This window comes from Mus musculus, chromosome 10 (assembly GCF_000001635.26).
Source record: "Mus musculus strain C57BL/6J chromosome 10, GRCm38.p6 C57BL/6J".
Taxonomy (NCBI): Eukaryota; Metazoa; Chordata; class Mammalia; order Rodentia; family Muridae; genus Mus; species Mus musculus.
Window position 1 is genome coordinate 40681900 of NC_000076.6, and position 27477 is coordinate 40709376.

At 42.2% G+C, this 27477-nt stretch overlaps 1 protein-coding gene across 7 annotated transcripts in view; it reads left to right on the top strand.

Annotated features, from left to right (window-relative positions):
* Nucleotides 1-545: 545 nt before the first annotated feature.
* Nucleotides 546-27477, top strand: part of Mettl24 (methyltransferase like 24) — a 130289-nt gene continuing 103357 nt past the window's right edge. For 2 of the 7 annotated variants that reach the window (XM_030245130.1, XM_030245132.1), the window contains exon 1: nucleotides 546-1765. Coding sequence is in view for 5 of the 7 variants with exons in the window: in XM_006512765.4 (XP_006512828.1) it covers nucleotides 1457-1765 (309 nt within the window). In the remaining 2 variants the exon portion in view is untranslated. The remainder of the gene's footprint in view (nucleotides 1766-27477) is intronic. The other 5 variants (XM_006512767.4, XM_006512768.4, XM_006512765.4 and 2 more) reach the window with 4 other exon arrangements.

Sequence of the window (27477 nt, forward strand, 5' to 3'; positions counted from 1 at the left end):
CAAGCATAATAAAACCTCCAAGCCCCTGAGGACCGGTGATGGCCAGGGAATGCACTGGATTAGGCTGATAAGTTCTGTGACTGTGGGGAAACAGGTTTAATGCTCTCTGACAAAGAATAATTCTGCCAAAAAGGAATGGGAATCTCAGAGAGCAGAGCTCCCTATGGAAAATCCCAACATTCAAATGAGGAGGTGGCCAGACTTCATTCTAGATCTCTGTTGTCCGTGTCGCAGGCTAGGGAGAGAGACAACCTACATAGAAGCATGGAAAATATATCCATATGTGTGTGTATGTGTGTGTGATGTGTATGTGTGCTTGTGTGTGTGTGTAATGTGCATGTATGTATGCTTGTGTGTGTGTGTGTGTGTGTGTATGTGTGCGTGTGTGTATGTGTGTGTGCGTGCATGTGTGTGTTGGGGGTGGGTATCTGGCCATGGTTTAAAAAAAACAAAAGAATCCCAAAGAACCTGAATGTAAATCTAGAAATCAATGTCACCCTAAACAGGTGGAGGGAAAGAATCCTAACAAAAGTGGGATACCAACCCCATTTGTGAGTCCAAACTATGAGCATCTAGATTTCTTTAATTAAGGTCAAGGTGACAATGGCAATCCCGGCTAGGGAGCGTTTTGCCCAGAGATAAATATGTCCCTCTGCATTTCTGCCAGGCAGCAGGGAGGTGTGTGTTTGGAGCTAAATTAATTTGATTTCCAGCACTCCATGGTAACTTCTGTTCCCTCTTTCCCGCTGTCAGATGTCTTCGCTGGCTGTCTCCCTTCCCTTCACCCCCACACATTTCATAACACCGAGGGAGAAAGCATGGGCTGGCTTCGGGCAGAATTTAGAAACTGAATAACTAATTTGATTCTTCTGCACGGAGTGCTATTCTCTCCTCTGTACGGAGTGCTATTCTCTCTCTCTCTCTCTCTCTCTCTCTCTCTCTCTCTCTCTCTCTCTCTCTCTCTCTCTCTCTCTCCCCTTGAGGGAGAGAAGTTGTAAACCTGAGCATAAGTATGATTATTTTTATATCATGCTTAGTGGCAAAAACTGCTTGACAACTTTTTCTTTGGGGCCAAACCTGGCGGCTCACCTCTCCTCTTTCCTTGTGTCTAATACTAACACCAACAAATGAAGTCAAAGCTCAGGCGCCCCGGAGGAACGTGCTCTATTCTGACTCTGGCTCTCCCCACTAGCCAGACTTTACAGGCTGGTCACACCTAAGGACACCCAGCCCTGTTATGGCAGCCTGGGTGCACGCCTAGCCCACCGCCCCTCGCTCTTCCTGCTGCGGCTGGGCAGGATAAGGTTACGCCGGGGCCTCCCCGGTCGCAGGGAAGAAGGCGGGCCGCTGGGGAGTTGCCACAGTTGTCAGCCCGGTCCGTTGGGAACGCTTCTCTGCAGGCGGCTGGGAGCTGAGGGTGGGACCCAGAGCACAGCCGGAGGTCGAGGTCCCCGCCATGGCCACTGTCAAGCCTCCCGGGCGTGGTTGTGGAGCCCTGCCCCGGTGGCTGCTCGGTGCCGCGCTGCTTCTGGGCCTACGGCTTTGCATGGAGTTGCGCCACGCGGGCTCGGGACCCCCGGGCCGCGGCGATTCCCCAGGGCCACCCCGGACACACCTACTGTCGGCGCCCGGCTCCCCACGCGGAGCCAGAAGGAGGCAGGTGACCTACGTGCGCAGTGGGCGCCGAGTGCTGCCCCGGGGTGGCGGGAGCACGACGTCCCCAGAGCCGAGCTGCTGTGCCCAGGGCGGGCTTCTCCGCAGGAAGGTCAGTTGCAAACCATGCAGACATGGACCTTGGAGTTGAGCCTGCACCCAGATGGCGCTAGGGAGCCTTCTGCTCAGGCCACTGGGACCTCAAGACTCTTCTATTTCCTTCTAGCTGAGCTCTCCCTGGAACTTTCTGTAGTCTCACTCAGTATCCCTATAGAATGAAGTGGAATTGAGCAGGGATCATGCAAATTCAACTAACGTTTGCTGAGCGCCTACTGTGGCAGACCTCCTTCTAGGAAAGGAGCACCAAGCAACCACACCCATTTCAGCAAGGGAGGGGGCGCTGAAAGGGAAGGAGGCATGGCTTGCCATTGTGTTTTCCCCACCCAGGCCTGGACAAAACCGGATGGGTAGACACTATGAAAGGCTCATCCAGGTGATGGTCAAGATCTGCCTTCCAGTAGCATCCAGACACCGCCCCCTTCACCCACTCCGACCCCAGAGTCCCTACCCAGCAGTGGGAACTGGCACCGGGTGAGAAGCCAAACCCATAGCACCACTTAGTGGGAAATAATCGGATGCTCCAGGGCCAGATCCTTGCCTTGTTAACTTCCCGCACTTCATTGAGTAGGTCAGTTTAAACCTCTGGTTGTTGAAGCCTCACCTTACACCTTCTTTTGGGAGCTCTGTGGTACCTAGGACTGAAAAGATTAGGAATTGGATATATGAGCTTGCCACATCCTTACACCTGCCACTCTTGCTTCCAACTGCGGTGCCATCCTCCGAAGCAAGGCTGGCTGTGCTGCCTGGAGTCGGGTTTTTCTTGATGGCATCTGAGCACCCAGCCCCCACCTGCGAGCTGGCCCCTGCATTTACCAGCCTGCTCTTCCTTTGGCTCCTCTACTCTAACACCCCCACTACTTTCAGTGATTTTCTTCCCCCACTTTTATATGCCCTGCGCTCAGTCTTCCCACATGGCATTGCTTAACAGGCAATTCTCTTATGTTCTGGGACGCACACAGCTCTTTTTTCTGTCTCCGAAATGCACCTCCTATATAAAGACTTAGCTAGTTACTCTAAAAGAGACACCTCCTTCTCACTGTGTCCATGCAGTTCCCATGATGCTGTGCTAAGCTTTCAAAACCCTTGCCAAGGGCTTCCACTGGATGCTGGGTCAAGTGCTGCCAGCACAAACTGAATTCAAAGTGTCTGGGGCTCAGGAAAGTCATACAATTTGATTCAGGCCTTGAACCTATGAAGAAAGATCAAAAAGTGAACAAAGGAGACATTTGAACTGAGATTTGATATTTTTTTTAAGAGTCTGGCCTCCTTTGTTCCTCTGTGGACACCCTTGAACACTCTGTCTTTGATAATCTCCCCTTTCTGAGTGATTCTCCACAACTTTTGTTTCTGCTGTCTCCTGTTTAAGGAGACCTAAGGGGTTGTCTTCCAGGTTATTGGTGACTAGAGCCTGCCTCACAGTGTTTAGGTTTGGAATGCATAGAATCAGGGGGTCACTGGGGGTGTTTGTGGGAAGTTCACCTCTGTCCCCTGTGGGATGCTGGAACAGAGATCAGTCTGAAAATGGCAGGCAGGTGGTAGCTATGGAGGTGGCGAGATGTAGCAAACATGGGGAATGTTGGAAAGTTACGGGGAGAAGCAGCTATCTTGGTTTATCTCTGTTATCTGTTTATCTTTGGTAGATTACAGATAGAATGTGCTGACCCCAGATAACTTTCAAATATCTTTTAGTGATTCAGTTGGAAATGCCAAATAGACATTCAGACACATTGATCTGGGGCTTAGAGGCAATGTCCAGGCTGAAGTAGCAATTTGGGGCTATTGCTCGCAAGTAGCATTAAAACTATGAGATGGTATGAGGTCAACTGGGGGTGAGTGTGACTTACAGGACAGGAGTCTGAGTACTGGGGTTCAGTCATTACAATTAAATTAAAAAGAAGATGAAAGGAAAATGTTAGTGTCTAGCATGCTAGAAACACAATGTAACAACTTTTATTTTCTCTAAGTTGTCTGAAGCGTTAGCTGCTCCTCAAGTGTAAACTGTTACAGAGTATTTACATTCTTTTGCCATATCCCGGTCCTGCTCTGCGCTCCAACCTGCATCTTGTCAATCTTCTGCCCATTCCTACTTCAGACACTTAGGTCAAGGTTCACTGAGAACCCACTCCTATCTCCATGCCGATCTCTCTGCAGCCTGTGATGGCAACGGACAGCAATGCCTTCTGTGAGTTTGAGTTGCTTTGTTCCTGCGGAGACCTGAGAATCCATTTCAGATGGGATGCTTTGTCTGAACAAAGTATTCTCCGTTGGGAGGGATTTCATTTCCCATGGTTACCATGGTAAACTCCGGAGACACTAACATGTGAAAGGTGGATACAGCTACTTCTTGAGTTTCTAAATGTCTTTATAAAAAGTAAGGCTTATCACTATTGTAAAAAAATTGTTATTAGCCTCTCATGGGAACATTTGCCTTACTTAGATTATCTTCTCCATAGTTAGTAACTTATTTTATATGAGATTTTTGAAATTATAAATTTATAATGAAATTATAAATTTACAAATATATTTTATATATAAGCTATATATTTCATATATAAATATATGTAATTACAATTATAAGATTATAAACTTTACTTACTTCATAGTAAGCATTCTTATACTCATTATGAGAATATTTATCTCATCTCACTAAGTTCCTAAACAGGATTTTGGATTTGTTTCACTTTGCCAGTCTTTCACAGCTGAGTTAAAATATTCCTCAAAACTGGAAAGGGCAGTTACTCCATCTGTGTTCTGATTTATGGGGATGGAGTTCACCATCTTATATCCTGGGATAAACTTTGTTTCTTTTGAGCCACACAAAGCAAGGTATAATTTAAGGTGATGCACCATTAATAAAAGGAAATAGAATTTGGAATTTACCCATGGAACTTTTATGTATTTTAACTTTATTATTTTATTTTAATTGCTTGAGAATACCGATCAACAGTTTCACAAGATTTTCGGTTCCTTTGCCCTGGGAGGCTTCCACATGGGTAAAGAAGAACAGATTTCATTCCGTGAGCAGCTTTCTGGGTGATTGATGAGTGCTTGTGTGAAACACTTACCTGGGTTGCAGAGTGTTTCTTGCCACCAAGCTTTTGTTGCAGGAGTGAGAGGTACAACCATTCAGCAATTATATTACCACCTTATATGCTGCTCTTAATGGAAACAATCTGGAGATACATGCATACGTGCACACACACAGAGAGAGAAAGAGAAAGACAGACAGATACAGAGACGGACACACATACACACACAGAAAGACAGACACACAGATAGACAGACAGACAGACAGACACACACACACACACACACACACACAGAGAGAGAGAGAGAGAGAGAGAGAGAGAGAGAGAGAGAGGATAGTCCTCCTGTAATTCGCTCTCTCTTCCCGCATCCCCCTTTGCCAGGCTATATAGAGCTAGCTCTAAATATGAAGTCCTGTGTATAAAGAGTTCTACTCTGTGAGCACTGGGAGGTGGGGACAGATGGAAGATGGTAGGAAGCACTGCCTCTCCTGATCGTGACGATCTTGGAACCTATCCATCCCTGAACATTAACCTGTGAGCATCTCACCAGTGCTCTTAGTCCATAAACTTCCCAGAGTACATATGTGTTGAAACATCCCTTATGTCTGTCTTTACTTTCTGTTTCCTGTATGTGTCTGGGGTTAGCTGTTGTTCTCTTTCTTAAATAGGCATCTATGGTTCCTATGGATGAAGTTCTTTTGTGGGGGAGGCTTTTTTACATAATATTTATGTGGTCACTATGATATAGGCTTCTTATGCACTCTTGGGGTGCACGTGGTACCCCTTACAGGTCAGAAGTCCACCTACAAGGAAGCAGCTTTTTAACCCCTAGGCCTTACTTGTTCTGGTGATACTTAACCGAGGACCAGGCTGCCAGAAGAAATGTCTTTTCAGAGCTATGTCACTTGACATTTAATATCCTGGCAAGAAAAGTGACTTGTGAGTCACTAAGCTACAGAACCCAGCAATGTGCTGCTGACTTGTCTGGTATGCTACAGATCCTTTGGAATAGTGTGCTTGCATGAATGTCTTAGTGTGTGAATGCATAGGGGTGTGTGTGTGTGTGTGTGTGTGTGTGTGTGTGTGTGTGTGTGTGTATGTGTGCATGTGTGGGTTTGTGTGTGTGCCTACATACATACATGTGTGTGCATGTTTGTGTGTGTGTTTACATGTTTCATGTGCATTCTTGTGTGTACATGTATGCATATGCGTGTGCCTGCATACATACATGTGTGTGCATGTGTACATGTTTGTGTGTGTGCTTACATGTTTCATGTGGATTCTTGTGTGTGCATATATGCATATGCATGTGCCTGCATATATACATGTGTGTGCATGTGTGCATGTGTGTGTTTGTATGTATGTGCCTACATATATGCATGTGCATGCATGGATGTGCTTAGGTGTGTGTGTGTGTGTAGGGGAAACTGTTTCCTCTTCTGACCAAATGGCAAATGTAGTCTGGCTTCTTGCCCTTCTCTTAGTTCTCTAACTCTGTAGTTGTCATCGAGAAGATGGGGAACTGGCATGTGTGCCCTCCAGGTCTACCCAATTGTCTTAAGAGCCCTTCTTGTTTTCAGACTCCTTGCAGGAGAGACACAGAGAGAAGACATAGTCCTGTGATTTGCTTTCTCCTCCCCTTTGCCGAGCTCTGTAGAACTAGCTCTAAATATGAAGTCTCCTTGCACATGCAGAGTTCTAATCTGTGAGCACCGGGAGATGAGAACGGATGACAGATGGTGCGTAAGCACTGCCTCTTCTGATTGTAACAATCTTGGAGCTCAGCAGTCATGTCCAGCCCCTCCGGTTGTGCATATGTACCCATACTTCTGACGTGCAGGGATCAGCATGAGTCAGCCCTCACCCACTTCCCACAGAAAGCTGAACATTTCCATTTGAAACAAAGTCAGTAGAGAGTCTGTGGGTGTAAAACAGCAGTTGCTTAGTTTCATTACAAAAAGTGGGTTTTTATTACAATTTTGATGTGCCTTAAGGGCTCTGCTTCTACCCAAACCCTACAGTTAATTTCTTGGAGTGTGTTCTGTGGGCAGAGGACTGCTAATGGAGGCCCTATTGTTTTTCAACAACCAGAGGTGGGGATTTGGGGTTTTTGTGTATAGTCTGCACAGTCCATTTTCTCTAAAGAGAAAAATCACCTGCTAGTTTTCTCGAATGGAATTGGTTTTCCTTTTTCAGTCTGTGAAGAGAATCAGGGCCTCATCATTAAATTGAAGACTGGCAAGGGTGGAGGGCCCTTGTGTTTTTCCATCTGTACAATGATACCTTTGCAGGCCTTCTGCCTCTGAGAAGTTGGGCTCTTTGTTCTCTCATACAGGGGAAGTAACAGGAGCCTGCTTCATTTACCATGAAGTCTCAGCACAGCAATCTGCCAGCAGAGATAAGCGTCTTTTTAAACAGCACCTGGGCCCTCTGGATATGTCACAATGGACCCATTAGTGTCCTGTGGAGCTTTCTGATAAAGAAGGGTGGGAAAATTTACTCTCCAACAAGCATTTTTATCCCAATCAAGTGATTGAAAGAAAATTGAGTTTTAGAAGCCTTACAATCCAGGGGCATGTGTAATTTAAAATAATAGCAAGCTAGCCTGTTAGTTACCCTGAAGGTAAATATAGCCAATGAATTTGAATCACATAGCATTTTTTTTCTCTAGTAGTGGAAACTGAACTCATACCTGCTAGTGCTCTACCTCTGAGCCCTACCTTCACTATAATGCAAATGTCTTTAGATGGGATATCCAGTGGGATCCAGCACTAAGCCCTGTAGAAAAGTTTTGATGCAGGTCACATTGAGTGACCTGGGTCTGTGTGATCCAGCTGGAATGCAGACATGCCACATACCTTTAATCCCCCTGATGGAGTACAGACACAGCTTTAGTACACACCATTATGGTAAAATTAGTTTGTAGAAGGAAGCAGCCATGTTTGAAAGTAATGTCTGGTTGAGAGGCAAAGTGACAAATCAGAGAAAGATTTGACCAAATGAATCAGAGACAGGAATTGCCCAACTCTCATGAGACTAGCACAGGAAAAAAAAAAAGCTATTTAAGAGCAATTCAGGGAGAGAGAGTCAGTTGGGAGACAGTGCAGTGCAGTGCAGTGGAGTTGAGTTCATTCTTGAGTTCAGTGCAGGTTAGGAGAGGCAGTTGAAACCAGAGAGTGAGAAGAAGCCAGAAGATTAGAACCAATTACCAGAGTTAGTTTGAGACCAAGCAGGGCAATTCGGTGAGAAGCTGAGAGAAGCCAGATTGAATCAGTCAGTTGGAGAGGAATGCTACCTTCACTTGCCTCTTGGTATTTTGTTCCAAAAGTGAGAAAGCAACAGATATGGGTGAATTACCTGGGGGCAGAAGTAGACACTGGGGAAGATGCTCATAAGGAAGTGTATTTACTCAGGGTAGCACTGCTTTGGGTTTTACAACAAAAACAAGAACAATTACAAATCACCCAGTTTTTGTTTTTTAATATTTGTTTATTTATTTATTTAATGTATTGCGTACACTGTAGCTGTCTTCAGGCACACTAGAAGGGGGTATCAGACCCCATTACAGATGGTTATGACCCACTGCGTGGTTGCTGGGAATTGAACTCAGGACCTCTGGAAGAACAGTCAGTGCTCTTAACCGCTGAGCCATCTCCCCAGCCCCAGTTTTTGGTTTTTAAATAAGAAAATTGCACTCTTGCCTGATTTAAAACAAACAGAGAGAAGAATTAAAGAAGCCTGTTGGGGAAAGCTGGTGAATCCTCACTGAGCCGGAGGGGAGGAAGAGCTCAGTCCTTCCCTTTGGAGGAGGGGGCTGTTCAGAAAACTCCAGTTTTCAGAGTCTACTGTCCTCATTTCTGAAGGGTCAACAGAAGGTGGCTTTCCTTGCTCTACCCTGGGACTAGCTCCCTAATGTCCACTTTGAATTGGCCAGCTCTGACCACTTGCTTTAAACACACCACAGGGTCATCTCCTGTCCTGAAAGCCATTCTTAGAGTAAGGGAAACTGTCACTAAGTCACAGGCTCTAAACAGCTAAGTCCTTACTGCTCCCTAACCACTTGGAATATTTTTTTTGTTCTCCTCCTTAGACTTTTGTTTTCTCACAGTTTATATGATTTTGATTGACCCATTTTGGAAATCTTGGGCCCAAGTCCTAGAAATAGGTTATTACTTTTGTTTTGCTTTGCTTTTACTAGTCCCAGACCCTGTCCTGTACGTGTGAGTTTATATGGTAATGTAGGTGTCTACTTTTATCTCATAATTATTTACCTGTTAATTGTATCTTTGGGGTGTAGGCATTGTTTGTCCCCATGTGGAGACCAGGGGTTGATATTAGATATCCTGCTTCATTGCTTTGCTATTTTTAAAATAAAGATGTATTTATTTTTAATTCCTGTGTATGAGTGTTTTGCCTGTATGTACATATGTACCATGTGCAGGTCTCGTGCCAGAGGACGCTGACAGAATGCATTGGATCCCCTGGAGCTGGGGTTTCAGGCAGGTGTGAGCTGCTGGATGGTGGGTTCCTGGAATTGAACTGGGGTCCTTTAGAGGAACAGCAAGTGCACTTAACCACTGAGCCATCTCTCTAGCCCTGTTCTCTAACTTCAATTTCAAGACAGTGTTTCTCATTAAATCTTGTGTTGACCTATTGGCTGGATTGACTGGCCAACAAACTCCTGGGATCCTCGTGTCTCTGACTTTCTATGCCAGAATTATAGCTATGCAATACTAAGGTTTTCACATGAGTGTGCGGAATCTGAGCCATTCCCCAGCCCCTGTTTATTATAGTCCAGTCTTAGGGGTTTACTGCTGTGAAGAGACACCATGACCAAGGAAACTCTTACAAGGACAACATTTAATTGGGGCTGGCTTACAAGTTCAGAGATTCAGTCCATTATCATCAAGGCAGGAAAGGAACATGGCAATATCTAGGCAGGCATGGTGCAGAATGAGCTGAGAGTTCTACATCTTCATCTGAAGGCTGCTAGCAAAATACTGGTTTCTAAAATACCAGGCAACAAGTAAAAGGGCATTAAAGCCCACTCCCACGGTGACATACCTACTCCAACAGTGCCACTCCCTGGCCAAGTATAAACAAACCATCACAAATCCTATACCCAGGTTGTATTTGGCAAGAAAGTGGCATCTGATGCACACTCAGTGGGTGTGTATACACAGAGTCCCTATGTATGGGTTTCCATTCATCCATCTATGCCTCCATCTCTTTTTTCTCCCTCCCTTCATTTCTTCTTTATTACTTTTTAAAAAAAATGTTCTTTGGAAAGACTTATAGAAAAGTAAATAGCAATAGTTAGCTCATCATCTCAATTTAGGTTCTCAAACCCAAATTAGAGTCTTATAGTATTTGATTTTTTTTTTGTTAGTGCAGTTCCTTTTCAAAAAACGTCCAAGTTATTGCATAGTATGCCTGCATCTTTGCAACCTCCTTTTTTTCTTTCTTTTTCCTTTTTTATTGGATATTTTCTTTATTTACATTTCAAATGTTATCCCCTTTCCCAGTTTCCACCCTCCCAGAAACTCCCAATCCCTTCCTCCCTCCCCCTGCTTCTATGAGGGTGTTCCACAACCCACCCACCCACTCCTACCTCCCCACCCTCGATTCCCTTACACTGGGGCATCTCTCGAGCTTTCATAGGACCAAGGACCTCCCCTCCCATTGATGCATGACAAGGCCATCCTCTTCTACATATGCACCTGGAGCTATGTGTACTCCTTTGTTGATGGCTTAGTCCCTGGGAGCTCTGGGGGGCATCTGGTTAGTTGATATTGTTGTTCTTCCTGTAGGGTTGCAAACCACTTCAGCTCCTTCAGTCCTTTCTCTAACTCCTCTGTTGGGGACCCCGTATTCAGTCCAATAGTTGGCTGTGAGCATCTGCCTCTGTATTTGTAAGACTCTGGCAGGGCCTCTCAGGAGACTGTCATATCAGGCTCCTTTCAGCATGCACTTTTTGGCATCTACAATAGCGTCTGGGTTTGGTAATTGTATATGGGATGAATGCCCAGGTGGGACAGTCTCTGTGCTACACTTTATCTAAAAATTTGCTCATGTGAGTATTTTTGTTTTCCTAAGAAGGACCAAAGTACCCACACTTTCATCCTCCTTCTTCTTGAGCTTCATGTGGTCTTGAATTGTACCTTGGTTATTTGGAGTTTTTAGACTAATATCCACTTATCAGTGAGTGCATACCTTGTGTGTTCTTTTGCAATTGGGTTATCTCAGTCAGGATGATATTTTCTAGTTCAATCCATTTGCCTAACAATTTCATGAATTCATCTTTTTAATAGCTGAGTAGTACTCCATTGTGTAAGTGCACCACATTTTCTGTATCCATTCCTCTGTTAAAGGACATCTGGGTTTTTCAGCTCCTGGTTATTATAAATAAGGCTGCTATGAACATGGTGGAGCATGTGTCCTTACTACAAGCTGGACCATCTTCTGGGTATATGCCCAGGGGTGATACAGCTAGCTCCTCAGGTAGTACTATGTCCAAATTTCTGAGGAACCGCCAAACTGATTTCCAGAGTGGTTGTACCAGCTTGCAATCCCACCAGCAATGGAGGAATGTTTCTCTTTCTCCACATGCTCGCCAGCATCTGCTGTAACCTGAGTTATTGATCTTAGCCATTTTGACTGGTGTAAGGTAGAATATCAGGGTTGTTTTGATTTGCATTTCCCTGATGATTAAGGATGTTGAACATTTCTTTACGTGCTTCTCAGCCATCTGGTATTCCTCAGTTGAGAATTCTTTGTTTAGCTCTGTATCCCATTTTTAATAGGGTTATTTATTTCCCTGGAGTCTAACTTCTTGAGTTCTTTATATATATTGGATATTAGCCCTCTATCGGATGTAGGATTGGTAAAGATCTTTTCCCAATCTGTTGGTTACCTTTTTGTCCTATTGGCAGTGTCCTTTGCCTTATAGAAGCTTTGCAATTTTATGAGGTCCCATTTGCTGATTGTTGATCTTAGAGCATAAGTCATTGGTATTCTGTTCAGTAATTGTCCCCCTGTGCCCATGTGTTCCCTACTTTCCCTACTTTCTCTTCTATTAGTTTCAGTGTATCTGGTTTTATGTGGAGGTCCTTGATACACTTGAACTTGAGCTTTGTACAAGGAGATAAGAATGGGGAGATTTGCATTTTTCTACATGCTAACAGCCAGGTGAACCAGCACCATTTGTTAAAAGTGCTGTCTTTGTTCCACTGGATGATTTTAGCTCCTTTGTCAAATAGCAAGAGACCATATGTGTATGGGTTCATTTCTGGATCTTCAATTCTATTCCATTGATCTTCCTGCCTGTCTCTATACCAATAACATGAAGTTTTTATGACTATTACTCTGTAGTATAGCTTGAGGTCAGGAATGGTGATTCCCTCAGAAGTTCTTTTATTGTTGAGAGTAGTTTTCACTAAGCTGGGTTTTTAGTTATCCCAAATGAATTTGCAAATTGCTCTTTCTAACTCTATGAAGAACTGAGTTGGAATTTTGATTGCAATAAATCTGTAGATTGCTTTCTGCAAGATGGTCATTTTTACTATATTAATCCTGCCAATTCATGAGCATGGGAGATCTTTCCATCTTCTGAGATCCTCTTCGATTTCTTTCTTCAGAGACTAGAAGTTTTTGCCATACAGATCTTTCACTTGATTAGTTAGAGTCACACCAAGGTATTTTATATTATTTGAGACTATTGTGAAGGGCATTGTTTCCCAATTATTTTCTCAGCCTGTTTATCTTTTTGAGTAGAGGAAGGCTTGTTTGAATTAATTTTATATCCAGCCACTTTGAAGTTGTTTTATCAGGTTTCAGAGTTCTCTGGTGGAATTTTTTGGGATCACTTATACTATCATATCATCTGCAAATAGTGATATTTTCACTTCTTCTTTTCCAGTTTGTATCCCTTTGACCTCCTTTTGTTGTCTAATTGCTCTAGCTAGAACTTCGAGTACTATATTGAATAAATACAAAGAGAGTGGGCAGCCTTGTCCAGTCCCTGATTTTAGTGGGATTGCTTCAAGCTTCTCTCCATTTAGTTTGATGTTGGCTACTGGTTTGCTGTATATTGCTTTTGCTATGTTTAGGTATGGGCCTTGAATTTCTGATCTTCTCAAGACATTTAACATGAAGAAATGCTGAATTTTGTCAAATGCTTTTTCAACATCTAATGAAATGACCATTTGGTTTTTTTTCCTTTGAGTTTGTTTATGTAGTGGAATACGTTGATAGATTTCCGTATATTGAAACATCCCTGCATCACTGGGATGACACCTACTTGATTGTGGTAGATGATCGTTTTGATATGTTCTTGGATTCATTTGGCAATAATTTTATTGAGTATTTTTGCATCAGTGTTCATAAGGGAGATTCATCTGAAGTTCTCTTTGTTTGGTCTTTGTATGGTTTAGGTATGAGTGTAACTGTGGCTTCATAGAACAAATTGGGTAATGTTCCCTCTGTTTCTATTTTGTGGAATAGTTTGAAGAGTATTGGTATCAGGTCTTCTTTAAAGGACTAATAGCATTCTGCAGTAAACCCAGGTGGTCCTGAGGGGTTTTTTGGTTGGGAGGCTATTAAAGACTGTTTCTATTTCTTTAGGGATTATGGAACTGTTTAGATGGTTTATCTGATCCTGTTTTAACTTTGGCACTTGGTATGTGTCTTGAAAATGGTTCATTTCATCCAGATTTTTCAATTTAGTTGAGTATAAACTTTTGTATTAGGGTCTGATGATTTTTTGAATTTCCATGGTTTCCATTGTTATCTCTCCTCTTTCATTTCTGATTTTATAATTTGTCTCTGTGCCCTCTGGTTAGTCTAAACAAGGGTTTATCTATCTTGCTGATTTTCTCAAAGAACCAGCTCCTGGTTTTATTGATTCTTTGTATATTTCTTTTTGTTTCTATTTGGTTGATTTCAGCCCTAAGTTTGATTATTTACTGCCATCTACTCCTCTTGGGTATATTTGCTTCTTTTTGTTTTAGAGCTTCCACAAGTGCTGTCAAGCTGCTAGTGTATGCTCTCTCCAGTTTCTTTTTGGAGGCACTTAGACCTATGAGTTTTCCTCTTACCACTGCTTTCATTGTGTCCCATAAGTTTTGGTATGATATGTCCTCATTTTTAATAAATTCTAAAAAGTCTTTAATTTTGTCTTTATTCCTTCCTTGACCAAGTTATCATTGAGTAGAGTGATGTTCAGCTTCTATGTGTTTATGTGCTTTCCATTGTTTTTATTGGAATTTAAGACCACCCTTAGTCTGTGGTGATCTGATAAGGTGTATGGGATCATTTCAATCTTCTTGTGTCTGTTGAGGTCTGTTTTGTGACCAATTATATGGTCAATTTTGGATAAGGTACCATGAGATGCTGAGAAGAAGGTATATTCTTTTGATTTAGGATGAAATGTTCTATAGATATCCATTAAATCCATTTGGTTCATAACTTCTGTTAGTTTCACTGTGTTTCTGTTTAGTTTCTGTTTCCATGATCTGTTCATTGATGAGAGTGGGTTGTTGAAGTCTCCCACTATTAATGTGTGAGGTGCAATGTGTGCTTTGAGCTTTAATAAAGTATCTTTTATGAGTATGAATAAAGTATCTTTTATGAACCAGTATGAACTGTCCTTTCCTTATCTTTTTTTTTTTTGATAGCTTTTGTTGAAAGTCTATTTTATTCTATATTATAATGGCTACTTCAGCTTGTTTCTTGGGACTGTTTGCTTGGAAAATTGTTCCCCAGCCTTTTACTCTGATGTAGTGTCTATCTTTGTCACTGGGGTGTTTTTCCTGTATGCAGGAAAATGCTGGGTCTTGTTTATGTATCCAGTCTGTTAGTCTATGGCTTTTATTTGGGAATTGAGTCCATTGATGTTAAGAAATATTAAGGAAAAGTGATTGTCACTTCCTGTTATTTTTGTTGTTAAGGGTAAACTTATGTTTGTGTGGCTATCTTCTTTTGGGTTTGTTGAAAGATTGCTTTCTTACTTTTTCTAGGATGTAGTTTCCCTCCTTGTGCTGGAGTTTTCCATCTACTATCCTTTGTAGGGCTGTGTTCTTGCAACGATATTGTGCAAATTTAGTTTTGTCATGGAATATCTTGGTTTCTCTGTCTATGATAATTGAGAGTTTTGCTGGGTATAGCAGCCTGGGCTGGCATTTGTGTTCTCTTAGGGTCTTTGTAGGATCTGCCCTGGATCTTCTAGCTTTCATAGTCTCTGGTGAGAAGTCTGGTGTAATTCTGATAGGTCTGCATTTATATGTTATTTGACCTTTTTCTCTTAATCCTTTTAATATTATTTGTCTGTTTAGTGCATTTGGTGTTTTGATTATTATGTAATGGGAGGAATTTCTTTCTGGTCCTGTCTATTTGTAGTTCTGTAGGCTTTTTTTTGTATGTCATGGGTATCTCTTTCTTTAGACATTTTCTTCTACAATTTTGTTGAAGATATTTACTGGCCTTTTAAGTTGGGAATCTTCACTCTCTTCTATGCCTATTTTCCTTAGATTTGGTCTTCTCATTGTGTCCTGGATTTCCTGGATGTTTTGGGTTAGGAGCTTTTTACATTTTGTATTTTCTTTGACTATTGTGTCAATGTTTTCTATGGTATTTTCTGCCCCTGAGATTCTCTCTTCTATCTCTTGTTTTCTGTTGGTGATGCTTGCATCTATGACTCCTGATCTCCTTCCTAGGTTTTCTACCTCCAGGGTTGTCTCCATTTCTGATTTCTTTATTATTTCTATTTCCATTTTTAGATATTGTGTGCTTTTGTTCATTTCCTTCACCTGTTTGATTGTGTTTTTCTGTAATTCTTTAAGCAATTTTTGTGTTTCCTCTTTAAGGGCTTTTAGCTGTTTCCCTGTGTTCTCCTGTATTTCTGTAAGGGAGTTATTTATGTCCTTCTTAAAGTCCTCTATCATCATCATGAGATGTGACTTAGAGTCTTGGTTTTCCAGTGTGATGGTGTATCCATGACTTGCTATGGTGGGAGAACTAGGCTCTGATGTTGACAAGTAACCATGGTTTCTGTTGCTTATTTTCTTATGCTTGCCTCCAGTCCTCTGATTACCTCCAGTGCTACCTGCCCTTGCTCTATCTGACTGGAACCTGTTCTTCCTGGATCCTGATTGTGTCAGAACTCCTCTGAGTACAGCTGTCTCTATGATCATTTTATTCCAGGATCCTATGATCCTGAGATTCTGGGTGTGTCAGAGTTCCTGGGAGTCAAGCTCTTTCTAGGACCCTGACATCCTGGTGTTACCAAGGCTCCTGGGATCCTGAGATCCTGGGATCTTGTGGGTGTTAATGTGCCTGTGATTCGAGCTTCTTTTGGGTGCTGTGAGACTGGCTGCAGAGTCTCTACCAAAGGTAAACTGGCTCAGACCATAAGGAACCTAAGCCACTACTCGCACTGAGTTCCTGCGCCCCTGTATCCTGCTGTTCCCAGTTACTCCTGGTGGTGTTGGAACTGATGCGGTGTCCTACTTAACACTGTTCCTATGATCCTGGGCATGTTAGAGCACCTGGGAGTGGAGCCTCCTCTAGGTGTTGTGGGACTGGCTGCAGATTTGCACACAAGGTAAACTGGCACCGACCAGAAGGCTGCAACCTCCTTTCTAATAGGCTAGTTTAGGATTCCTTAGTATAAATTACTTCTGTATCACTTAGGACTTGGGTTGTGAGTGATGGACCTAGTTGAAATTTGTAAAACCAGAGAATGGTTAGAACAGTCTGACAAGACAAAGAAGAAATACTGAAGCAGGGATAGCTCCAGAAAATCCAGCAGGGGCTAAACTGAGCCTGAATACCCCAGCTATCTGGATGACTCCGTGTTGCAGTGTAGTGGATATCAACTGTTAGTTGTGCCTGTACCTTTTCCTCCTCTTCCTGTGTTTGCAGAACGATCTATATTTTAAGAAGACATTTTTCAATTTTTCCTTGCACCTGATGTTTCTTCAAGGGACCTGGGCCTCATTCCTCAGACACGCTTGCAAGGGAGATTGGATTATGCTTCACAGATGTAAAGAAGTGGACAGCAGGAGGACCACAGCATAGTTGAGGCCAGCGTTCTTGTGATGGGGAAGTGGGAGGTTTGTGGTGTCTGTATCCAGTGGTGAGGCAGTGCAGTCTATACTAGTGTGTCTGAAGGTGGTTTCTGTAAGCCAATAAATCTTTAATCAATTCCCTTTCTGCTTAACTAGCTAGAGTGGTTTCTGTTGTTTACAACGAAGAACCTTGACAGAACAGTAAATTAGAGCTGGTACTTTGGCATATTGCGACTATAACTTTCCTTTTCAGTTTTGCCTGGGTCTGTTTAATTCAGGTTTTGGAACATAATAATCGAGTGCTGGGTGAACTATGGGCTGAGGGATCTCTCCCTGACAAGATGATAATATTTAGTTTCAGACACTAAATTATACAGATCTGCTAACTCATCTCTAAAAATATCAAGCCATGTTTCATAGTGTCGTTTGCCTGGGGTATCAGGAAGGAGGGAACATGCGCTTGAGGATATCACAAATAACAGACCAGGAACAGGCCTCACACTGCTGTAGGTTCATTTCTGGCTGGGCCATGTGTAACTTATGGATTGCATGGATGTGTGCCATGCTATTCTGAGTTATAACTGTTCTTTCCCTGGACTCAAGTTTCTTACTTACCTAAGCATAGGATAGGTGCTCTGGTGAGCTTTGCCTGGCCTTATTAAAAGCCCCAGCCTGGGGACTGGAAAGATGGCTTGGCAGTTAATAACCTAAATGTTCTTTCAGAGTATGTATTCAGTTCTCAGCACCCACAAGGAAGTTCACAATTACTGGTGACTTCAGTTTTAGGCTTCTCTGGACTCCTGCACAGGCATGGTACACATGAACATATACAGGGATATATGCAAACACATAATTAAGAATTGGAAAAAAGAAAGCCTAGAAGGGACATAGCTCTCTCTTGCACACAGTACAATGTTTAGAGATACCCAAGGCCAGCAGTGTCCTCCCACCAGATGCCAGAAGACAGCTGCAATGTTTAGTGAGCAGGGCAGTGTCATTACAGAATGTAACCTCTCAATCATGGATGTCTTTGTGGACACTGTCTAGGTCATGTTTTATGTCTATGTTTGGAACTCCTTGCTGATCGGCATGTTTGATAGTATTGAAGAAAGCATGGTTGTTTGTTTTCCGGGGCTGAGATATGAAATGAAAAAGCTGTCTGTGATGTTTTGAATGATAATGGTCCCTATAGGCCCATAGGGAGTGGCACTTTTAGGAATTGTGGTCTTGTTGGAGGAAGTGTGTCACTATGGTGGGCATTGAGGTCTCAGGTGCTCAAGCCAGGCTCAATCTCTCCCTCTCCCTCTCCCTCCCCCTCCCCCTCCCCCTCCCCCTCCCCCTCCCCCTCCCCCTCCCCCTCCCCCTCCTCCTCCCCCTCCTCCTCCTCTTCTTCTTCTTCTTCTTCTTCTTCTTCTTCTTCTTCTTCTTCTTCTTCTTCTTCTTCTTCTTCTTCTTCTTCTTCTTCTTCCTGCAGATCCAGATGTATAACTCTCAGCTCTTTCTCCAACACCATGTCTGCCTGTGAGCTGCCATACTTCCTGCCATGATGATAATTTTCTAAACCTATGAAACTGTAAGCCAGCCCCAATTAAATGTTGGCTTTTATAAGTGTTGCCTTGCTCATGGCATCTATTCATAGCAATAGAAACTCTAAGAAGTTGGTACTGGGGACTGAAGTGTTGTTGTGGTAGGCCTGACCATGCTTTGTTTGTAGGAATCTGGTCTTGGGACTTTTGATTTTAAAAGCAGTTGAATGTTTTTAGTGGGTCTAATGCGTCACATTAACAGAAACATGGAAAACAGTGGAGCTGAAGGTGATTTGAATGGGGCCTGGCTCAAGAGGTTTCAGAGGAAAGCAATTTTAGTATTATTAATTGTATTACTAGTATTACTAGGGACTGTTCTTGGGATATTTTGGTGAAGAACATGGCTTCCTTTTACCCTTGTCCAAAAAAGTCTGCCTGAGACTAAATTGAGAAATTGAGTTTTGGATTGATTGTGTTGGCAGAGAAAATTTCAAAACAACCTAGAATGGACTCTGTCCTGTGGTTTTTAGTGTTCATCTTTGTGCAGATCTATAAAGACAAGGAGCAGGCTGAGCAAGGAAAACTACAAAATACACAGCTTGAGGAGAAAGGGACACCAGGAAGTGGAGGTAAACCAAGGTAAACCCTATGTTCAAGGAGACAAACAGACTAAAGAAAAGCTTGAGGTTAAATGGAATAAAGGGAGTGGTGATCTCAGGACAAGACCCCACCTGGCTAAGCTCCCAATGTGTGCAAAGGAACTAAAGAAACGCCCAGGGATGGGCGTACAGCACTCGGATGTCGAGGTTGATGGATCTCTAAATTCAAGGCCAGCTGGGTCTTCAGAGCTAGTAACAGGACAATCAAGCTTAGGAAGTAAAGGAAACCAGCAAAAATAGAGCTGGTGAAAAATGTGTTTGAACAATAGGACCATGTTCATCCCCAGCAAGCAGAAGAAGAACTTGGCAGCTTCTTATCTGCTGAGGTCAGGCATATGTCAAGGGTGTCCCTCCACGGAGACTTAGAAAGGCCATTGCATGAAGCTATGAAGTTGAAGCCTGGATTGCCTTGAAGACCCCCAGAGTTGTCAGAGTTGTGGGATACCTGCTAAGAAAAGCTGCTAACAGGGTGTGGAAACAGCCTAAGAGAGAGAAGAGTGATGCAGTCAACAAAGCTGAAAGGAGTTGTAGATCTGAAGATGGTTTATGTTAGAAGTATGTGATCTGTTTTTTCATTTTGATTTTACAGAGGATTACAGTTAAGAGATTGCATGAGTCTCAGAGGTGACTTTGATTTAAATAGTGCTGATTCTGTGATAAACCATGGAGACTTTTGATGCTGGGCTATCATACGGCTGCAAGTCTACGTTGGCCAGGGAGCAGAATGTGGTGATTTGAATGAAAATGGCTCTCATAGGAAGAACCGACCATAGGGATTGGCACTATTTTGAGGTCTTGTTAGAGGAATTGTGTCACTGCTCAATTGTTAGAGGAATTGTGCCTCAGATGCTCAAGCCAGGCCCAGGGTTGCTCTCTTCCTGCCGCCTGCAGATCTGGATGTAGAACTCTCAGCTACTTCTCCAGTACCAGTCTGCCTGCATGCTGCTGTAACAATAATGGATTAAACCTCTGAACTGTAAGCTAGCCTCAATGAAATGTTTGCTTGTATAAGAGTTGCCATGGTCATAGTGTCTCTTCACAGGATCAGAAACCCTAACTAAGATACAGTCTAAATTTAGTAGTACTGTGTAATAAAAACAGACTTAACATATAACTTAAACATTGCTGGAACTAATCCTGGCGTCTGTTAGACACAATGGTTCTTGTTGACTTTCCTTATGTTAAACTCTTCCCAGGGCAGATGGAGGAAACAATTTATTAAATAAAATTATGAATGTAAAGGACTGGGAGATGGCTCAGCTTCTTCTAGAGGACTGGAGTTTGGTTTCAGCACTCATGTTAGGTAGCTCACAACTGCCTGTAACTACAGCTCTAAGGGGAATCTGAGTCCTTCTGGCTTCTAAGAATATCAGCATGCATGTGCTCATGATCTCACACACACACACACAGACACACACACAAAGACAGAAACAGACAAGAGACACCCACAGTCACACACACAGATGCACAAACACTCCAAAGCACAAACACACACAAGCACACACATTCACAGACACACAAAGATGCACAGATGCACACACAGACACACACACACACACAGACACACACACAGATGCATACACACTCCAAAGCACACACAGAGACACACCCAAACACAGACATTCACAGACACACAGAGATGCACAGATACAGACATACACACAAATAATCACACACAGATATATACACACACAGAGACAAAACACACACAGATATGCCCATAATTTGCAGGACACACACAGACACATGTATTCACAGACCCACACAGAAGCATTCACATAGACACACACACAGACACTGAATCTGTAAAATAAACAAGCCATGGATGTAAGTGGAAGGCTTCCAGTAAGAGGAGTCAAACACCGTCTCTAAAACCATGTTTGTGGTGATCATTTTCTCATTTGCACTTGGAGTTAACTGAAAGAACTCAAATATACTTCTGGAGCATGGTTACAGATTGAAGGCAATACTTGAGGTGGATACACACATAACACAACATGACAGCCAGCAATTTAGTTTATTTCTTATCTACTTTGAGTGTGGAACAAGAGATCGCTTAAAAGTCCTGCTTAGTTAAATGCAAGGCCACTCAGAACTCCAAGTGATTAGGGGGCAGGAAGTGGCTTTTTTCTGCTGACTCTTTTGAGAGGAGAGTTTGGAAGAATGTTAACACACGAGATCCTAGGACACTGGCGACATTCATTGAAATGTCATGCAAATACTCTGATACAAGTAGCTTGCTTGTGAGGTTTCTGGATTCTCTGGTGTTCTTTTCTGTGTTATGAGTCAAGCCCAGGGCCTTGTATATGTTAGGTCCAGGGCTCCCATTTTTATGTTTGAGGTCAGGTGGTAAAATTCTGTTCTCGTACATGTTGAATGTAGACAAGAGAAGTCATTTTATGAACTTCATTTCCTTCTTTTCCTCTTTTCTTTCTGTCTGTCAGTCTGTCTGTCTGTCTGCCTTTTTCTTTTCAAGGTTGAATTTCAGTTTTTAATTATGCGTGGGTGTGCATGTCTGCCTGTGGGTATGTGTGTCAGTGCAGGTGTCCTCCAAGGCCAGGGGCAATGGAACCATCCCTCCCCACTACAGCTGGAGAGTTACAAGTAGTTGTGACTGTGAGCTGCCCAAGCATGGGTGCTGGGGGCTTTAAGGAGGAATTTGAGTCCCTGCAAGGTCAGTAAATATTCTTAACCACAGAGCTATCTCTCTGCAAAACAAAACTAGTTGGTAGTGCATAACTCACGGGGCTTCTGTGAAGGTGGAATGAGAACATGGGGGCAACAGAAAACGTCAGCAGGGTGTGTGGCCCAAGGACAGACACACTCCTGTCACGGTCACTGGTGTGCAGCGTTAGAGAGTGACAGGTGTGGTGTCTGAGGAATGTGAAGTCAAGTGTTGTGATTGTGTTTCCTCAAAAATAATGGTAAGTTTGTCTGTCTATTTTAAACAAAAGTGCTGTTGAGTTATTTTTGGTTTGTATTAGTGTTGTAATGTTATTCTAAGCTTTTGCAACATAATCTTTCCTCAAAACAAATGTTTACAAATCTATTTATGGCCTCATCTATAAACACTCTATTATCTTTACAGCAAGGGAGGCCTGGTGGTGCATTCAAGAGTTAATTGATAAATTGGTTTGCTGTTTTTGTCTCCTACATCTTAGCCATGTCGAGTGACTATTATTATATTCTGTATTTTATGTGCCTTTTAAAGATAAGCTTGACCCAACACATCAAACAGCATGTACATATTAATGTTGTGCCTGGAATTGGGGGATATAATTCCTTCAAGCAGCATAGACTTTGAATGAACCAGGAAGAGACCATTCTCCTAGGTAGGAATTGTCCTAAGCCTGCACACAGGAATTCAGTTAACACTGGAAGGACTGGCTGGGTGCACAGCTCAGTGGGAGAAGGCTTACAGAATGCAAGCTAGACCCCAGCTCTGCTAGAACAATTCCATTATCACAAAAAACATTTGAAAAGTACAAGAGAATGAAAAGACAAAAAATAATGCGCACATAGCTAAGGGTGATCCACTCTACTGATATGTGGGGCAGGCAGATCGAATAAGATTTCAATGAGATTATATTTCACCCACATCTTATTGGAAACAAATACACCATATTTGATAAAAGCTGATCGTGTGGCGAGAAGCACACTCCAGCACTCTGCTTTATTCAGAGTTGCTTCCAGCTCCTACTCTTTAATACATTTATTGTCTCCATGACACCACTTCTCTGCCTGTCTTCATCTCTGTGTGTGTGCTGTGTGTGTCTCTCTGTCTGTCTGTTTCTGTTTCTGCCTCTGTATCTGTCTCTGACTGTCTGTCTCTCTCTTTCTCATGTTTGCAGTTTCATGCCTCATGAAGCCATGAAGGCAGAAAGCTCATCTGACTTGCTGACAGTTCTATCCAAATTGACTGCAATAGTGCTAGCACATAGTAGGTATTCACTAACACTGGCTGGGAGAATGATTTTCTTCATCGATCCTGGTACTAGCCAATGGGTTTGAAGCCACATGAATCTGTTCAGTGCTGTGCTGTGTTCCCTCTGAGGTCGCTCATTTCCAAGATGCTGAAATCCTACAGATCTTGGCACAAAGCAACCACCGTTTACTTTGCTTCTGACTACAGGATGGAGGCTGGAAGTCACATCCGTCCCACACCTGTCCTTGTGTGGCCTGGGAACTCAGAACTACTCTTACAAATAGACCTTTGCAGTCATTTTAATGTTAGAAACATCAATCCTGAACACAAATGAGACAAAATAAATAAAGTAAAAATTCCAATTTTTTCTTAGTAGTTCTACATTACTAAAATTTATGTCTAATTGCTATTGTGGCTTGGATTCTTCATGAGAAATGTAAGATTGTCCTTTTATCTTGTCACGTGACCACAGCCTTTGAGGGTTTATAGTTGTGAAGGTCTGTGTCTTGTGATCATAGCCATGCAGTGAGCCTTTGAGTGGTTTACAGTTGTGAAGACCTTTGTCACATGACCATAGCCATGTAGTCAGCTTATGAGTGGTTTGTCATTTTGAAGGCCTTTGTCTTGTGACCATAGCTATGTAGTGAGCATTCAGGTAGTTTGTAGCTGGCTTGGCTTACTAGGACCTGCTCTTGATTTTCTAACATAACTGTAGGGTTGTTGGACAAAGTCTGGGGTCACTTACATGCAAAGGGCATGAGCCACAAAGTAGATGTCAGTATCTTTCCTTCTGTATGATATCTGATAACGTCTGGGAGCCTCACATTTTCTGTCCATGTCTCTGAATCTGACTTCTAGTTCAGTTTCTCTTCTCTGGCCTGCCCTACCCACTTCTTTAATCTTCCAGGGTGATGCCACAGAGGCCTAAGGGGATCAATTCAGCTCAAAACAAATAAAATCAAAAGCATTCTAAAATCAATTCTTCAAAGTTGTCCTGGCAGTTGGGTCTTAGAGGCTGGCCTTTCTTCTCAGGCTTCTACTACACAGTTGTTGCCCTCTCTAAACACCTTCTTCCATTGTTGAGCTTTCAGTCTCAGACCACTCTTTCCTCTCTCAACCTCCTAACAAATTACCAATCCATTCTCTCTCTCTCTCTCTCTCTCTCTCTCTCTCTCTCTCTCTCTCTCTCTCTCTCTCTCAGCTGAAGCAGGTTTATTTTACTTTTCAAGTCTGCTTTTATATCATTCTAGGTGCATACAAAGAATATGATCAGTCCTAAGGCATAAACAGAGCAGTCAAAGGAAAAGAAAAAAACAAACAAACAAAAAAAAAAAAAAACCAAGGCATAAACATAGGTCTCCTGATTGCTGAATTCAGTCTTTTTTTTTTTTAGAACATGATTTTAATATTTTCAACTGTTAATATTTAACAAACAGAATAATTATTTTAAGACTTATTTCATTGTTATGTCTTCTTTATTATTTCTGATTTTATTAATTTGGATACTGTCTCTGTATCCTATGGTTAGTCTGGACAAGGGTTTATCTATCTTGTTGATTTTCTCAAAGAACCAGCTCCTGGTTTTGTTGATACTATCTATAGTTCTTTTTGTTTCTATTTGATTGATTTCAGCCCTGAGTTTGATTATTTACTGACATCTACTCCTATTGAGTGTATTTGCTTCTTTTTGTTCTAGAACTTTCAGATGTGCTGTCAAGCTGCTAGTGTATGCTCTCTCCAGTTTCTTTTTGGAGGCACTCAGAGCTATGAGTTTTCCTCTTACCACTGCTTTCATTGTCCATTAAGTTTTGGTATGATATGTCCTCATTTTTATTAAATTCTAAAAAGTCTTTAATTTCTTTCTTTATTCCTTCCTTGACCAAGTTATCATTGAGTAGAGTGATGTTCAGCTTCTATGTGTATGTGTGTTTTCTGTTGTTTTTACTGGAATTTAAGACCAGCCTTAGTCTGTGGTGACCTGATAGGGTGCATGGGATCATTTCAGTCTTCTTGTATCTGTTGAAGCCAGTTTTGTGACCAATTATATGGTCAGTTTTGGAGAAGGTACCATAAGATGTTGAGAAGAAGGTATATTCTTTTGCTTTAGGATGAAATATCCTATAACCTACCTGTGAGATCCATTTGGTTCATAACTTCTGTAAGTTTCACTGTGTCTCTGTTTAGCTTCTCTTTCCATTATCTGTCCATTGCTGAGAGTGGAAAGATGAAGTCTCCCACTATTATTGTGTGGGGTGCAATGTGTGCCTTGAGCTTTAGTAAAGTTTCTTTTATGAATGTGGGTGCCCTTGTATTTGGAACATAGATCTTCAGAATTGAGAGTTCATCTTGCTAGATTTTTTCTTTGACCAGTATGAATTCTCCTTCCTAACCTTTTTTTATAACTTTTGATTAAAAATTTGTTTTTAATCAATATTAAAATAGCTACTCCAGCTTGTTTCTTGGGATATTTGCTTGGAAAATTGTTTTCCAAACTTTTACTCTGAGGTAGTGTCTGTCTTTGTCACTGAGGTATGTTTCCTGTATGCAGGAAAATTTTGGATCCTGTTTACGTATCCAGTATGTTAGTCTCTGTCTTTTTTATTGGGGGAATTGAGTCCATCCATTCTAAGAGATATTAAGGAAAAGTGGCTATTACTTCCTGTTATTTTTGTTGTTAGAGGTAAACTTATGTTTGTGTGGCTATCTTCTTTTGGTTTGTTGAAAGATTGCTTTCTTGCTTTTTCTAGGATGTAGTTTCCCTCCTTATGTTGGTGTTTTCCATCTATTATCCTTTGTAGGACTGGATTTATGGAAGGATATTGTGTAAATTTGGTTTTGTCATGGAATATCTTGGTTTCTCAATCTATGGTAATTGAGAGTTTTGCTGGGTATAGTAGTCTGGGCTGGCATTTGTGTTCTCTTAGGGTCTGTATGGAATCTGTCCAGGATTTTCTGGCTTTCATAGTTTCTGGTGAGAAGTCTGGTGTAATTCTGATAGGTCTGCATTTATATGTTATTTGACATTTTTCCCTTACTGCTTTTAATATTCTTTCTTTGTTTAGTGCATTTGGTGTCTTGATTATTATGTGATGGGAGGAATTTCTTTTCTGGTCCAGTCTATTTGGAGTTCTGTAGGCTTCTTGTATGTTTATGGGTGTCTCTTTCTTTAGGTTAGGGAAGTTTTCTTCTACAATTTTGTTGAAGATATTTACTGGCCCTTTAAGTTGGGAATCTTCGCTCTTTTCAGTATCTATTATCTTTAGGTTTCGTCTTCTCATTGTGTTCTGGGTTAGGAGCTTTTTTGCATTTTGCATTTTCTTTGACTGTTAATGTTTTTTATGGAATCTTCTGCATCTGAGATTCTCTCTTCTATTTCTTGTATTCTGCTGGTGATGCTTGCGTCTATGACTCCTGATCTCTTTCCTAGATTTTCTACCTCCAGGGTTGTCTCCCCTTGTGATTTCTTTATTGTTTCTATTTCCATTTTTAGATATTGTGTGGTTTTGTTCATTTCCTTCACCTGTTTGATTGTGTTTTCCTGTAATTCTTTAAGAGGTTTTTGTGTTTACTCTTTAAGGGTTTCTAGCTGTTTCCCTGTGTTCTTCTGTATTTCTGTAAGGGAGTTATTTACGTCCTTCTTAAAGTCCTCTATCATCATCATGAGAAGTGATTTTAGTCTTGCTTTTCCGATGTGATGGTGTATCCAGGACTTGTTATGGTGGGAGAATTGAGTTCTGATATTGACATGTAACCTTGGTTTCTGTTGCTTTTGTTCTTATGCTTGCGTCCCATCATCTGATTACCTCTAGTGCTACCTGCCTTTGCTATATCTGACTGGAACCTGTCCTTTCTGGATCCTGGTTGTTTCAGAACTCCTCAGAGTCCAGCTGTCTCTATGATCCTTTTATTCCAGGATCCTGTGATCCTGAGATTCTGGGTGTGTCAGAGTTCCTGGGATTCAAGTTCTTTCTGGGACCCTGAGATCCTGGTGTGACCAAGCTCCTGTTATCCTGTGATTCTGAGTGTGTTAGAGAGCCTGGGAGTGGAGCTTCCTCTGGGTGTTGTGGGACTGGCTACAGAGTTCGTGCCCAAGGACTTCTCAGGGCATTGGCCCAGACTGGAAAGCTCTCTCTCTCTCTCTCTCTCTCTCTCTCTCTCTCTCTCTCTCTCTCAAAGCTGGCATGATTTATCTCTGTGTTTTTCCTTTCCTGCTGGCCTGACCTAATGATGCATTAAGCTGCCATAGTGGTGCAGAACTTGTTTTCCTTTGGTGGTGATGGGGACTGAACCTGAATCACTGTGTGTGTTAGACAAGGGTTCTACTGCAGTTCCAGACTCCCAGATCTAGCATGCACGTGGAAGCAAGAGGACACCCTCCAGTGTCTAGCCTTCTTTTTCACCTTGTTTGAGACAGATTCTTGTTGGTTGCCAGTGTATATATAGCAGGCTCAGTGGCTAATGATTCTCCTATTCCTACCTCCCATGTCTCCATAGGAACAC